Genomic DNA, 15,803 nt, shown 5'->3' with positions numbered 1-15,803 from the left:
GAGGGATTTGTGGTACATTCAAGTGAAGGCCTCTCTCCATGCCAGCCAACGCTGCCTTGTCAGCATTCCTGATAGCAAGGGACTGTGGGTTTTTCTGCGAGGCCTGGGTAAGTCAGCACCTCTCCACTGAGCCTGTCTTACCTCACTGGGTTGCTGTGAGGATTACATGGGATCTCATACCTTGCCTATGTCACTGCAGTTCCTGGAGGCAGGATTATGTGGTGTATGAGGCTGTTACACTTTTCTTTTTTTATATTTTTATTAAAGATTTCTTAGTGTACAGAAACACGTGCATTGTCTCATTTTTCAGGTTGTGTTTTCTACCATTCTGTTTCATTTGATGTGAGACAAGTTAGTGTTACACACAATGTTAGGTTAGAAGAAAGGAGGGGGAGAGGGGTGTCGTAAATAACTGAAGGGGTCCCACAAAATAAGTCCAAGTTCCTTTATCAGAATTGGACTCTCTGAAGAGAGCAGAAATTGAGGTTCTTCTCTGTCGGGATGTGAAGAACAGAGACCAGACCAGAATAATTAAAGCAAAGCGGCTGTAAGCCTGATCTTTTATTAAAAGAATGACTGTTGGCAACAGGGTTCCCAGTCACGTAGCAGGCGATGGAGGAGAATTCAGAACAAAAGAAAACTATTACATTTATACCTTTGATTTTCAATACAGAACAATGAGAAGTTAGAAAAAACAGAAGACGTCAGACGAGGCGCTGTCTAAGGAGGCTGTCAGCTACTGTATTTTTCACTCCATAAGACACACTTTTTTCCTCCTTAAAAGTAAGAGGAAATGTCTGTGCGTCTTATGGAGCGAAAAATGCGGTAATTTATTTGCTCCCCAATGCGTGCATTGGTGAAAGGGAACCCATGCCTTTGGCATGATTAGGCGGCCATTTTTACATAGTACGGATATGTGACAAATTCGGCAATATGTATGCAAATAAATGCAGTATATTGTTACAGCAGTAAGACAGCAGTAAGCTGAGCTTTTAGAGTCAACGATGCAACGAAAGAGAATGTAACGGAAGAGCAGAAGGGGAACATAGTCTACGTACATTTGATACAGTACATTGTGAACCAAATCATATCAGTGTAGCATATAAGGACACATACAATTGAGGGTACAGTAAAATGGTGAGTAAGCATCAGTGTAGCAAACAACGGATACTGGCCCGTTATTATTCTTATAACAGGGGGAATGGTGAGTAGGGTGTTTATGTTTCTATTCTTCTACTTAGTGTATGTGTGGGGTTTTGCGTCAGTGTTCCTTGTGTAGGTTCTCTTACTATTCGCTCGTTGTGTTTCCTTGGTGGCGAGAGGCTGTTACGATTTTTGAGGTGCCAATGACAAAAGAGCAACAGGAAGCAAAATCTTTGATAAAAGAAGAAGAAGAAGAGTTTGGATTTGATATCCCGCTTTATCACTACCTGAACGAGTCTCAAAGCGGCTAACAATCTCCTTTCCCTTACTCCCCCACAACAAACAATCTGTGAGGTGAGTGGGGCCGAGAGACTTCAGAGAAGTGTGACCAGCCCAAGGTCACCCAGCAGCTGCATGTGGAGGAGCGGAGACGCAAACCCGGTTCCCCAGATTACGAGTCTATCACTCTTTTTAAAAATATATATAATTTTTATTAAAAGGCCAATCAAATCACATTAATTCCAAATCAGATTAGTTCCAAATTATACAGCCAAATTTTTTTAAATTTTTGTTGGGGGTACCCATACTTCAAGCTCCGAAAGGGATCCAAACTTCACTCTTGCTGCAGCTGCTTGAATTGAACAGTTCTATCCAGTTCTGTCCAGACAGTCTCTTTGTTATTTTCCTCATCTTCTTGTTGTTATCATATATTCCTTTCTTTGTGATCTCTGATGAGTCTATCGCACTTAACCACTACACCACACTGGGGTTAACACACGAAAAACCCCAAATATGTCCAGACACACAAAAGTACAAGCAGAGGTGCTCTCTAAAAATCTATAGATGGATCTGCCCAACTGTTAGCTGCAGATTACTTCAATGGAAATAATTGTATACATAGATATGTACCACCATCCCCTAGAGTTCCTTAGATCAGCACCATCCTGGCTTCCAGCATCACCTACAAGGCGAACGTGACCATCTTGGGAAGGTTAGTGAAAGACCTAAGCGGACACAGGAATTTCTTTCTTACATCTGAGTTTCATAACCAACCCAGGCCACAGACTCCTGAGGAAACACTGACTGAAGCATGGGACAGGGTCTACAGGCTTTCTGACAGTGCTTCCTAGACACCTGGCCTAAGCAGGACAAGAGGTGAAAGAGCCAGCCAGCCACTGTTCTACAAATATGGCTTCTCCTCTGAGTAACCTCTGAGCTCATTCCTGGGAAGAAGGCAGCACCGTAGGGCGACAGCAGGGGGTTCCCCCGTCTTGTCTGCCTCCACCCTTAGGCAGCCAGGTTTAGATGGCCCTTACTGAACACAGAAAACAAGGGCTGGAGGGTCTCTCCTGAGAAGGAGGCTGCTGAGAACGTGCAGAGGCGGGCTGCTCTATCGGCATCGTAAAAGGCCATCCGCCTCCCTTCACAGTTCAGGGTCACTCGGATCCTCCTGGGTTCGCAACTCAGGGGCAAAACCGTCCGTGAACCGAGACAGGCAGCCCTGTATGCGCCTCCCCACTTCCCCAGATCCCAGACCCCTTCTTCGGGACCAGCAGTGATCACCTGCTTCCTCTTGACAGAACTTTTGGCAACCCCCACAGCCCACCCCTCATCGCTCCCCACGGTGACTTCCCAGAAATGCCTGCCTGCTGTGAACCCCTCACGACCCATCACGTAGTAATAGTTGTTAAATCTCTCAGGTCTGTCGGGCAGAACTTGACGTTCTCCTCCTCGCCTCACACTCTTATGATCCTCAGACAAGAGGAGCCAGGGATTTGCTGTGTCGGGATCCAAAGTTACATTTTCTGTGGGGGCAGATGAGGAAAGAGAAGACGAACAAGGTCAGCTGGGAGACTTGACTTTTCTCTAGACACGTAATACGGAAAAACAACGCCCTCTGAAATCAACAGGACCTCATCCTGGACTGGGATGCTTCCTTTGGTTTATAATAAAGATTATTATTATTATTATTATTATTATTTATTTATACCCTGCCCATCTGGTTGGGTTTCCCCAGCCACTCTGGGCGGCTTCCAACAAAACACTAAAATACAACAGCCTATTAAACATTAAAAGCTTCCCTAAACAGGGCTGCCCTCAGATGTCTTCTAAAAGTCTGGTAGTTGTTGTTCTGTTTGACATCTGGTGGGAGGGCATTCCACAGGGAGGGTGCCACTACCGAGAAGGCCCTCTGCCTGGTTCCCTGTAACTTGGCTTCTCTCAGTGAGGGAACCGCCAGAAGGCCCTCGGCGCTGGACCTCAGTGTCCGGGCAAAACAATGGGGGTGGAGACGCTCCTTCAGGTATTCACATGTGTGCCACGCTTTCAAGTATTTAAAGCATTGCACATGCATTATATAATTATAATGTTTACAGCAACTCTATAAGGCAAATCAGGATTATTATTATCTCCATATTTCAGAGTGGCTTGTCTAAAGGCTACCCAGTGATCCATAGCTAAAACATTTAGCCAAGATTTCAACAAAGACCAGGCCAATAAATGGCTGGACTAAGGGGCACGGCTTTTATTAAGTGACATGTCTGTGACTTTAACATTATTAAATACTGAACGATTGTTTTCTCAGTAATAGTAGGCCAGTGCATTCCAACATTTCTCCGATGAAAACAGGGACGTCCCATTCTTTAATGATAATTTTACTATTTATACCCCACACATCTTATTGGCTTGCCCCAGCTATGCTGGGAAGCTTCCAACATACACAAAAACATAACAAAACATTAAACATTTTAAAAAATCTTCCCTATACAGGATTGCCTTCAGACGGCTCAGGGTTTGGATAACTCCATACCCTCCAACATTTCTCCAATGAAAATAGGGAGGTCCTAAGGAAAAGCGGGACATTCCGGGATCAAATCAGAAATCGGGATGGCTTCTCAAAATCATAGGTGGCCCTGGAAAATAGGGGCACTTGGAGGGTCTGTCCATGTAGTATAGTTTTAGGTACTAGTTGAAAACTTGTCCTTCTATTTGGTTTTTTGATGCCTGGATTATGGGCTGGTTGGCTCTCCCTTCACAGGCCTAATTGGCACAGTATCATTTTGGTCGGAGAGATTCCTGGCTAAATGGCTAAAATTATTGGGAAGGTCCAGAAATGGGGGCATGAGTCCCTCCACCCCACACACTTAGTTAAGGATATCGTCTAGGTATCTCTCCATGAAGAAAAACTGAAGTTTGAGGCAGAGGCAGACATTCAATGCTCTGAGTCTGGGTTCTGTATGCTTACAGCATTTCATGCTGTTGACTGCCTCTTGCTGGAGATCGGATGTGGGGCAGCGGACTTGTCTGCTTGTGTTTAAGCCGTGTGCCAACACCCATGTTCAACCTGTCTGTATTGCCTCCTTGAGCAACTTGGAAATTATCACTGCCCACAGAAGAGAGTGAATGTGAAATCTCAGGTAAAAGTTATAGCTCATTGGAAGCGGCAGAAACATGTATGGCAGACATGGAAAGTGCTAGCCAGGGAGAACTGACATGGACAGAGTAGGCCCAATGGCCTGGTCACTTGGAGAAAAAAGCCCCTCTCTCCCAGGAATTGTGCTTCCAGCAGACCCTGAAATGACATACCTTTTCTCAGCTGAAGTCCTGATCCCAGAGAGTCTAGACAAGAAAAGGGAGCAGAGACTTAGCGCCACACCAGTGTCCTTATAACAATCTGGTAACAACAATACGAACTCATAACATTATATCAGAGGTCAGGCAACCAGAGGTGTCCTCCAGACTACAAGTCCCATAATCCTTAAGCACTGGCCATGCTGGCTGAGGCTGATGGGAGTTGTTGTCAAAAACATCTGGAAGCCACCATGTTGGCTTTCACACCACTACAGCTTGGATAAGTAGGGGGGATGTATTAGTGTCAATGTCCAGAATAAGGACATGGTGTCTCCTTAGAGAAAAACTGCCTCCCATCCAACAGATCTTTCCATCACCAGCAGCCTTGAGGAGCTGTCAGATCCAGACACCCCTGCCCCAGGATCAGAGATCTCACTTGCCAGAGTTACTGACTGGATCTTAGTCACCTCCTGCCCCCCTCTTGGGTGCCCAGGAATTGAATAGACTGCAGCCCAGGCATGAGCTCTGGGGCTCTCCAGCTCTTGGCTAGCAGTATGAGAGGCTGTGAGGTGTATTAAAGCACCTGCGTGAATCAAGGCCTGTTTGAGAGACGGGAAGGGGTGAATAGAAGTTCTTGGTCAAAGCAGCTTCATTGCTGAAACAGCCACTCCAAGCGAGCTCAGCCTTCCTGAACCAGGGGAATGAACTGCAAGTCAGTGTAGACAATACTGAAGCAGATGGAACGTTTTCTGACAGTGCAAGGCTTGCACTGTTCAGCAATGCTGGGTAGTTTGTAGTTTGCAGGTTGATCACTCTCCTTTTCATGATGAAATAAAATTGCTGCTTTTTCAGCTGGCCGTCCCATCTTCCATCTTCCTGGCCCAGCTAATATTACAAGTGACCTGGAGCTTTCCACGAACATATTTTTTTTAAATGCCCACTATAAAACAATTGAAGCCATTCTTAGTACCTCTGAACTGCTTCATGACACCTTCCAGAAAGGGATTTATATCACAGAAATCCCAGATCTTCCACTTCAGTGCAGAGGGGAAAGGCGCAGGAAGGTTCTCCAACTTCTCCTTTGCTTGAGACCTGATGGAGAAGAACAACATCAACCACCTTCCTTCCAATCAGGGCCGGCCCACCCATGAGGCAAAGTGAGGCGACTGCCTCAGGTGGCAGAATCCACAGGGGCAGCAGATCTCAATGTTGATCTTCCTTCTGCTCTTGTTCCTGATGTCACTCCTTTTTCCTTGGCAGAGGGGAGGGTGCTGTGTTTTGGTTCGCCTCAGGCAACAAAACATATTGGGCCACCTCTGCTTCCAAGGCAAGCAGCTTTCTGAAAAGCCAGATGTCTCTTCCTGGTGTCAGTTAATGTCCACATCATGGAATGTGTGACAGGAAGTGAAGAGCAGGGATTTTACTGTGTTCAGACATCTTGTGAACACCTATCTATTTAACCAGACTCTACCTGACACCTCTGGATTGGACCCTCTTATTACGGTATTCCTGTTATTATGATGCTGCTTTATGGCTGTTATGTTGTATTTTTGCACACCCTTTAGAGATTTCTCAATATTTAGCAGTTTTAGAAATACTTTTAAATAAGATACGATTTAACAAGTAATGGTGGACACCTAGAGGCAAATATATAGAAGCAAATGTACAAAGATATATAGAAGAAATATCTACTTTGTTGGAAGTGAATGAAAAATAAAATCATTGGACAGTGAGAGATTTTAGGATTAGGCCCATTTAAAATTAATCATTTAAAAAGAGAAAAATAGTGTGTGTGTTTATATATATGCACAGCCCTGAGTGCTCACTGGAAGGACAGATCCTGAAGCTGAGGCTCCAATACTTTGGCCACCTCATGAGAAGAGAAGACTCCCTGGAAAAGACCCTGATGTTGGGAAAGATGGAGGGCACAAGGAGACGGGGACGACAGAGGACGAGATGATTGGACAGTGTTCTCGAAGCTACCAACAGGAGTTTGACCAAACTGTGGGAGGCAGTGGAAGACAGGAGTGCCTGGCGTGCTCTGGTCCATGGGGTCACGAAGAGTCGGTCACGATTAAACGACTAAACAACAAATGCACAGACTATATGAGGGTAAGGAAGGCTTACCCAGTGAAAACTTGCCCTCTCTTTTAAGACATTATTATGATATTTTAAAATGAAATAATACTTGTAAATCATGTGGCGTACAGTATTTCCATAATTAATGGTATGGGTGACTGGGTATTTCATCATCATAAAACGTGATTGCATATTTTGTAGATGAGAAAGAGGTTGCAGGAGTCTGAAACATGTTGTATAGTTGAAAATTAATTTCTCTAAGGGAATATTTAAAAATTAATTACCCTAATATTTAAATATTAATTACTCTCAGTAGTGAGAGGATCATTTTCTTTTATTTTCTGCTTACCTCTGTAAGAAGCTTCCAATATCCTATAGGGAAAGAAAGAAGTCATTTGGGTCACTTCTCTGCAGAATACTGTGTGGGTCTGAATGAAGGAGGGAGGGAGAGAGAGACAGAGAGGCGTATCTATCTTTTGGCAAAACACAAAGCAAAACACTCCCCTCTAAAACACGCAGAGAAATTTGATTCTAATTGAGTCAAACTGAGGCATACGCAATATCAAAGAACCACAGATTCAAGATTGTAATGGAAACAAATAATTTCACTAATACAGAATGCTTCGTCCAAGCCCTAGCGCTCACTTTTTCTGAATATTTGGACTTATCCAAACATCCTCCTCCCCATCTAGTTGCTAAACAGGATGTCTCAGTTCCCTAGAATGACCTAACTTCTAAGTGTCTTGGCGTCCTAGCATTCATGAAATGCAGTTCATAGTCACCCAGCCAGAGCTATGGGCCAGAAAGGACCATGCATGCTGGGCCAAACGACGTCAACATGCCGTGCTTGCATGCCTCGCAACATGCGCGCATGATGTCAGCATGCCCCACAGAATGCTGGTGCCATGCTCACAAGCTAGGGATCATGTTCGCAAGCATTATAAGCAGTCAGTTCCCAAAAGCCTGTTGGAATAAAAGGGTTTTCACCTGGAAGTGACTGGGAGTGGCCACCGAGACCATATAACACCGGTCTTGAAAGACCTACACTGGCTCCCAGTACGTTTCCAAGCACAATTCAAAGTGTTGTTGCTGACCTTTAAAGCCCTAAACGGCCTCGGTCCAGTATACCTGAAGAAGCATCTCCACTCCCATCGTTCAGCCCGGACACCGAGGTCCAGTACCGAGGGCCTTCTGGCGGTTCCCTCACTGCGAAAAGTGAGGTTACAGGCAGAGGCGGAGCTAGCTGCTCTGTGCCCGTGGGGGCGGGGCTGGCATACCGGGGGCGCCGCCCACAGCAAGCGTCCCGGAGGTAGCAGCGCTGTGATGTAACCCCCCCCAGGGATGACACCCAGGATGAGCCGCACCCACCACACACCCCATCCTCTGCCACTCGTTAAAGGGAACCAGACATAAGGCCTTCTTGGTAGTGGCACCCTCCCTGTGGAACGCCCTCCCATCAGATGTCAAGTAAATAAGTAACTGACTTTTAAAAGACATCTGAAGGCAGCCCTGTTTAGGGAAGTTTTTAATGTTTAACATTATGTTGGCAGCCGCCCAGAGTGGCTGGGGATACCCAGCCAGATGGGGAGGGTGTAAATAAATAATAATAATAATAATAATAATAATAATAATAATAATAATTACTGGAAGGACAGAAAGGAAGGAGCCAGCCTGGCTTCTCTGGGGAGGGAGTTCTTAAGTCTGCAGCAGCCCCTCATATATGACTGCTCCCCTGTAGAACAACACAAAAGTTCCCGGAAGTTAAAAACCAAGTAGCAGGGAGGAAGTAGCCAAGGTGCGCTACTCAGCTTCTTCTTCTCATCAACATTTTAAAATGTGGGGCAGAATTCAGAAGTGATCTCCCAGCATCAGAAGGAGGCCTCACCTGCACTTGTTCATTCGCTGGCTGCCAACGCTTCTCCTCCATCTCCCGGATGAGGCTTTCAAGAGAGGAGAGTTCCCCAGAGAGTCTGGCCAGGTGCTCCTCCCTGTTCTTTGCAATCTCCTTCTCCACTTCTGCCATCTGGGCCAGCAGAGACTTCTCTTGTTCTTCCAGAAACTGGCGCAGTCGTTTGAACTCAACCACCATCTTTCCCTTCTCTGCTTCTATTTGTTTCTGCGATAAGGAAGTGGAAGGAAGAGACAGGAGGACAATATCAGAAATACAGTCTGGCTTTGCAACGTCCAGAAGTCAGATTTCAGAAGGATCGGCCTAAAAGTAACTTTCTCTCACAACATCTACCTGTTAGAATATTGTCTTCAGTACTGAATAAATGGCAGCAACTGATACCAAAATTTAAATGTCAAAATAACCAGCCGAGACTGAAAGCCAGAGCTATATGTGATACTAAGAAGAGAGGTTTGCAACTTCCAAATATAACAGATTTGTATTTTTCAGCTGTAATAAATTGAGTAGTAGAATGGATTATGAATGTCTATGAGGAGACAGCTAAACATGAGCCAAATTTGATTGAAGTACCATTAAATAGAATATTATGGGGAACATACAACAGACCATTTTTGCTGGAAAATTGTTTATTTTCTAATTTGGTAAGGTTATGGGACTGATATAAAAGCCTGCCCAGCTCTAAATTTTCTCCCTTGGGATCAATAATAAACATAATAGAATAGGATGTTTCCAAGTTTAAAATGTAGGAAAAGTATATGTTTAGCATTTGGGCCTTAATTAGGCAAGGACCACATGATTTCATATTTAGAGATTAAGGGATGGACGGTGGGAAGCAATCCTTTATGGTCTGAATGCTTTTGAATCTGTTCTAAATTGCAAGGCTATATTAAAACTCCTAATCAAGCTGAACAAATTTGAGAAAATTTGGTGAACATTTTGGTAAAAAGTTATCAGTCTTTCTTGAAATACAGTACGGACCCAGAAGAATTTTATGGTTTAATATCCCAGAACATTGGGGGAAATTGGAAGTGTGGGAGAAGTTATTGTTAACTGAATATAGGTTTACTTTGAATTCAGGGATAACAGAAAATTGCTATAAAATAATGAGCAGGTGGTACACCATGCCAGTAAAGATAAACAAAATAAATACAAATTATCCCACCCCTGCCACGTGTTGGAGATGTCAGAAAGAAAAAGGAGACCTTTTCCACAAGTGATAGGAAATGTGAAACAGCAAAGAAATAATGGAGTTAAATAAATGTTCATTTAGAAAGAATTATGGGATACGTCTCTCTCATTTTGAGTGAAGCCACACTCCCCATGGCATCCATTTTGTGAAGAGTGCCCCCAGCACTCGCCCCAAAGTTGAAATGCGCCCACTGGTCCAAAAGGATTGGCAACCCCCCTTTTTTAGACAATAGCACTTTTTCACTTCCCAGGAACAGTAACTTACAAGCAGGTCTTGACTTTCTTTTTCTACGTCCGCTTTAAATGCCAGTGTTTTCTCTTTCTTCTTCCTCAGATTGTCTAAGCAGCTGCTGATCTGATCCTGAAGAGAAAACAAAATTCCAGTCTGGCTCCCACTTTTATTTACTAATTGTTTTAGTATACATGGAACAGGCAAGTTGATCGATATGCTTGCTCTGTCATTCCAGGGTGTTTTTTGCTAAGGTCTCCGAGGTGCCCTCTTTCCCCCACTGTAACACAGAAGTGGGGTGAGGAGGCTACTAGATTCAATATGGCTTCAACACCTCTCGAGATGGGGCAGACAGAGAGCTCCTTCCCATGTCCAGATTATGAATACAGTGGTATCTCAGGTTACAGACATTTCAGGTTACATACGCTTCAGGTTACAGACTCTACTAACCCAGAAATAGTGCTTCAGGTTAAGAACATTGCTTCAGGATGAGAACAGAAATCATGCTCCGGCGGCACGGTGGCAACAGGAGGCCCCATTAGCTAAAGTGGTGCTTCAGGTTAAGAAGGTGCTTCAGCTAAAGTGGTGCTTCAGGTTAAGTTTCAGGTTAAGTACGGACCTCCGGAACGAATTAAGTACTTAACCTGAGGTACCACTGTAATCATCTCATGTTTGAGCAGAGAAACTTGAGGTTTTCTATTTAACCCACCCCTCCACTTTTGACACATCTCACACAATCCCACAAACTAGGATTTGTCGGGATCTCCGCTCGGCCAAGCTGATAAAGCTCATCTTCCTCTGGCCGAGTCCTTCGGAATCGCCTCCGATAGTTAATGATCTGAGCCTTTGATGAGGCCTCAGGCACATTCCCATCCAGCAGAGAATCAAAGCAGCACATGGAAGTGATGAGATTTATGGTTACATTGCAAAGAGTTTTATTTTCCTAACTACGTAGACAAAAAACACATCCTCTCTCTGTGAGAGCAGAGAGCAACTGAAAACAAAGGAACAGGAAACCAGTAAACATCACATCCGTCTCCTGTCTTCCGTGAGACTTCCAACAGCCTGGAAAGTCTCTGGAATGTAAACAGAGTTTTGTGACTCTAAGCAGCTGCACAGTGGCAAACAGAAACTAACAGGGTTGCCATATCTCTGTTTCCCCCCAGACATGTCCAGGATTCCAAGGGCGGAATGTCTGGGTTTTGCTCAGCAACTTTTTGTGTCTGGATTTTTACTTCTTGAAATATGGCAACCCTATCATAAACCTCTATCGTGTGCCCCACTTACTAGTGGAGTTGCTCCAGCCCACATGCAGAGGGGCACTGTGGGGTAGTACTTGGCTGGTTGTTCAGTTGCCTACACATTTTTTTGTGCCATAACGAGCCTCATATAATCAACCCGCTTAAATCTAAGCAATGCATGAAGGGGTTAATGCCACAGAGCTGGGGTTAGCAACCTTTTTCAGCAGGGGGCCGGTCCAAGGTCCCTCAGACCATGTGGGGGGCTGGACTATAATTTTTGGGGGGGGAAATGGGCGAATTTCTATGCCCCACAAATAACTCAGAGATGCATTTTAAATAAAAGGACACATTCTACTCATGTAAAAACACGCTGATTCCTGGACTGTCTGCGGGCCGGATTGAGAAGGCGATTGGGCTGCATCCAGCCCCCGGGCCTTAGGTTGCCTACCCCTGCCATAGAGTAAGCTGTCCTGTCAGGCTTAGCGAAGTCACTTCCGCTCATCTTAGGAAGAAGGAATGCAAGCCTATTGTTCTCTCAGTCTACTATGTGAACTCCAATGTGTTAAGAGGTCCAAGCTGGTTTCTCCAAACTGAGACAGCATGACTTTTTGCAAAGTCACTTTGTGTTGCCTTCATCCTGCTTTAGTGTCCTTTTTTTGTTGTTGCAACGTAACCCCCAAACCCCCTCTTCTTATTTTCCCTGGGAGATTGCTTTGGTTGCTTTCATCTATACAGTTGAACCTTGGGTTACGTACTGTCCTCCTTACGAACGCTTCGGGTAACGAGCTTCGTTAGCCCGGAACTAGGTCTCCTGGTAGCGAACTTTGCCCCGGGATGTGAGCGGAAATCGCGCGCCGGTATTGCGGTGGCAGCGGGAGGCCCCATTAGCAAAAGCGCGCCTCAGGTTAAGATAAGGTTACCAGATTTTTTTCAATGAATCCGGGGACACTTTTCCACTTCAGTAGGAATGATAGGATTTTGTCAGGGGACTGGTTTGTAAATCCGGGGACTGTCCCCGGTAAACAGGGACATCTGGTAACCTTAGGTTAAGAACAGTTTCAGGTTAAGAATGGACCTCCGGAACGAATTAAGTGCGTAACCAGAGGTACCACAGTACTTTTTTGGGGTACATTTTCCATGTATTGAGGTCCCAAAATTTGTTTTGCTTTAATCAAAGTCTCAGAACAATGGATCTATTATACGAGTTAAAGCATCAAGCAATAATCAACTTTTAAATCACTTTTTTAGATTTCAAATGAGGATTTGTGCACTCTCGTAGAGAGGATAATTATTATTTTTTTTAAAAAAAGTTAAATTCAACAGGCATGCAGGATTTTACAACGCTGCACAGGAATTCCTCCTGGAGAAATCGCTTTTGGTAATGTGGGGGGAAATTTGTTGTATGTCCTACTCAGTGCTCCCCCCCCTAAAATATATGTTTAGGGGTACTCTCATTTTGACTCACGAAAATCATGATTTTATAGTTCAAACTGGGGAAAATAAATACAGTAAATGGACAAAATTACAAAGATTCACAAAATGTTTAGGGGTATGCGTCCCCCTGCGTCCCCCAGGAAAAAAAGCACTGGTCCTACATGTCTACAGCTATTTCCCTTGTCGACAAAATCATGATCCAGAGTGATTTCCTACCTTGTACTCTTGGGAAGCCTCCTCCAGAGGAATCACCTTGTGGTTTTCATGTTCCTTGGATCTGTCACACACCAGACAGATGGGCCTTTTGTGGTCCTTGCAGAAGAGTTTCAGGGGCTCCTGGTGTGTCTCACACCTTCTCTCCTTTCCTCCTACCGTTTCCCAGCCCTGAAGACTGAGTTCTTTGGCTCTCAGCGTTTCCAAAACAGTTGCCAGTGGCTGATTCGGGATGAGGTTCCTCTGCTTAATTTGTTCTCTGCACTGGGGGCAGGAAGCCTCCGCCTCAGATTTCTCCCACCACTGGCTCAGGCAGGATCTGCAGAAATTGTGCCCACACTCCGGGATGATGACTGGATCCTGGAAATACTCTAGGCAGATGGAACAAATGGCTTCGTCACAGAGATCCTGCGCCGGACTCCCTGCCATGGCTGCCTCGCCAGGAAGAGAGAGATGGTTTAGTTTTCTCTCTTTTGCGTCTGCAAATGGGCGTGTTTCCTTTCCAGGAAATTCAGACCCGATGGGTCAAAGATCACTGCTGTCTGAAGTGGGGGGTTTAAACTGGGACACAGAGATGAGAATTCAGATGAGGTTATTTCAATCTCTGCTGTGGATTCAGCTGTGACACAGAGTCTCTTTGAATGGGAATGTTTTGTTTTTTAAAAAATAAAGAATGTGAATAATTTGTTGCTGCTAAGTTAAGGAACCATTTTCCTTTGAAAGGTGGAGATACGGGAGAGTTTCTCCTTCGAAAGCTAGTGATGGAATAACTCAAACTCACGTGCCTTTTTCCAGCAGCAGGGAACAATGTTCAAAGTCCCAAAGCAACACAGCCCAACCTCCCACTGCTCTGCACATTCCCACTGGGCAATTTGACACGCATTCACAACCACAGAGAAAATGTGAAGGAAGCTGGGGGATTTTTAAGCTGATCCTCAGCTCCAACTCCTTCCCAGTCCTATCCTTCCTCTGGTCCCATCTCCAGCCTGTCCATTCTCTCAGATGGATTTTTAAAACTTTAAAAATATTTTTTTACAAGCTGTCCCAGAAGGCTGAGCTAACTCACGGCCAGCATTTGTTTTTTGGGGGGAGGTGGGGTGCAGAAGAATGTTCTCTCTCTCCCTCCCTACTTGTAATATTTTTAGATACTGCTAAAGTTATTATTGTTGGTGGTTGATCAATATTCCTAATAAAAATATACAGTGGTACCTCAGGTTACATACGCTTCAGGTTACATACGCTTCAGGTTACAGACTCCGCTAACCCAGAAATAGTGCTTCAGGTTAAGAACTTTGCTTCAGGATGAGAACAGAAATCGAGCTCTGGCGGTGTGGCAGCAGCAGGAGGCCCCATTAGCTAAAGTGGTGCTTCAGGTTAAGAACAGTTTCAGGTTAAGTACGCACCTCTGGAACGAATTATGTACTTAGCCTGAGGTACCACTGTATTACAAATAGATTATGTTGTTCAGTGTTGATGCTTTTACAAATTTCATTTGATCCATGCTGAAGTGAGGGTTTTATTTTCCCTTAATTTGGGTATATTTTTAAGTGTAGAAATGAAGAGAAAACAATTAAGGCCATTATAAATCCACCAGAAACTGCATTGAGACTCAGATTCTGGATCCTTGTAGATTCTGTTTCCTTTTGCAGAAGGGTCCAGAGCTTAAGAAAGGGCTGCGGTGTCCCTGGGGAGACTTCTGAAAGCTTTTGGAGGTGGGATATCCTCAGACCATGCGGGAAAAGTTCTGGGAGGACACACAAAAAGTAGTGGGGGAGCAGTTTATCTCCATGTAGACATTGTTTTACTTATATCCATTAAGCTTATGTTAATCATGAAGATATGTGTTATCTGCACAGGCCCTGTGGCAGCAGCAGGTCAGGTCAGAGGGGAAGTGTTTCTGGGGCTGCCAGAAAAACAACATCATGCTATGAGGAACCTCCTGGCGCAGAGGCAGTCTACCTCTGAATAAGCTGAAGCTGTGGAGGTGAACAGGAAAGGGCTTTGGGTCTCAAACCCTCCTTTAAGAGGGCGTGCGAGTCAGTGGCCACCACCACAGGAAGTGCTGTGTGAAGAGGAGAATCACCAAAATCTGTGAGCTAATCATTTTCGTCTATCTATAAAAACATAGGCACTCCTATGTCTACTCAGAAGTAAATCCCATTAAGTTCAAAGGGACTTACTCCCAGAGAGGTGGGCCCGGGGCTGTAGCTTTAATTTTGAGACTCCTTAAGGGGAGTGAAAGGTGGGATATCAAGTCCAAACTCTTCTTCTTCTTCTTCTTCCTCCTCCTCCTTCATTTGGGTGGCAAAAATGTGGAAATGAAGTGCCCCCCCATATGGTCCAGCGCCGAGGGCCTTCTGGCGGTTCCCTCACTACGAGAATTTACAGGGAACCAGGCAGAGGGCCTTCTCGGTAGTGGCACCCGCCCTGTGGAATGCCCTCCCTTCAGATGTCAAGGAAATAAACAACTCTCAGACTTTTAGAAGACATCTGAAGGCAGCCCTGTTTAGGAAAGCTTTTAAGGTTTACTAGGTTATTGTATTTTAGTGTTTTGTTGGAAGCCGCCCAGAGTGGCTGAGGAAACCCAGCCAAATGGCAGGGTATAAATAATAAATTATGATGATGTGTGACACCCCATCCGCTTGACATGAATTGAAATGTTTAAGTAACAAACTGGGGGCAGTGGCAGCCCTATTGCTGTGGGGATCAGATGGGATATCACTCACCCGTTTATATCCTTGGGGGAAGTGTCATGTGGGATAGATGGGGCCATTATACTATTGAGTCTGAAATAACA

The 15,803-nt window shown here is 44.8% G+C and overlaps 1 protein-coding gene across 1 annotated transcript; it reads right to left on the bottom strand.

The window, feature by feature from the left end:
- Positions 1-531: 531 nt before the first annotated feature.
- Positions 532-15,792, bottom strand: LOC308469796 (zinc finger protein RFP-like). The gene is made up of 8 exons (XM_080992752.1): positions 15,733-15,792; positions 13,010-13,567; positions 10,155-10,250; positions 8,678-8,908; positions 7,142-7,164; positions 5,684-5,805; positions 4,729-4,761; positions 532-2,948 (listed from the first exon to the last, which is right to left on the bottom strand). Exons 2-8 carry the CDS (start codon positions 13,433-13,435, stop codon positions 2,431-2,433), a joined length of 1,449 nt encoding a protein of 482 aa, XP_080848878.1. The 5' UTR covers positions 13,436-13,567; positions 15,733-15,792; the 3' UTR covers positions 532-2,430.
- Positions 15,793-15,803: the final 11 nt, after the last annotated feature.

Source organism: Podarcis pityusensis (assembly GCF_964106645.2).
Source record: "Podarcis pityusensis genome assembly, chromosome: 2".
Taxonomy (NCBI): Eukaryota; Metazoa; Chordata; class Lepidosauria; order Squamata; family Lacertidae; genus Podarcis; species Podarcis pityusensis.
This window is presented reverse-complemented; position numbering and strand designations above follow the sequence as displayed.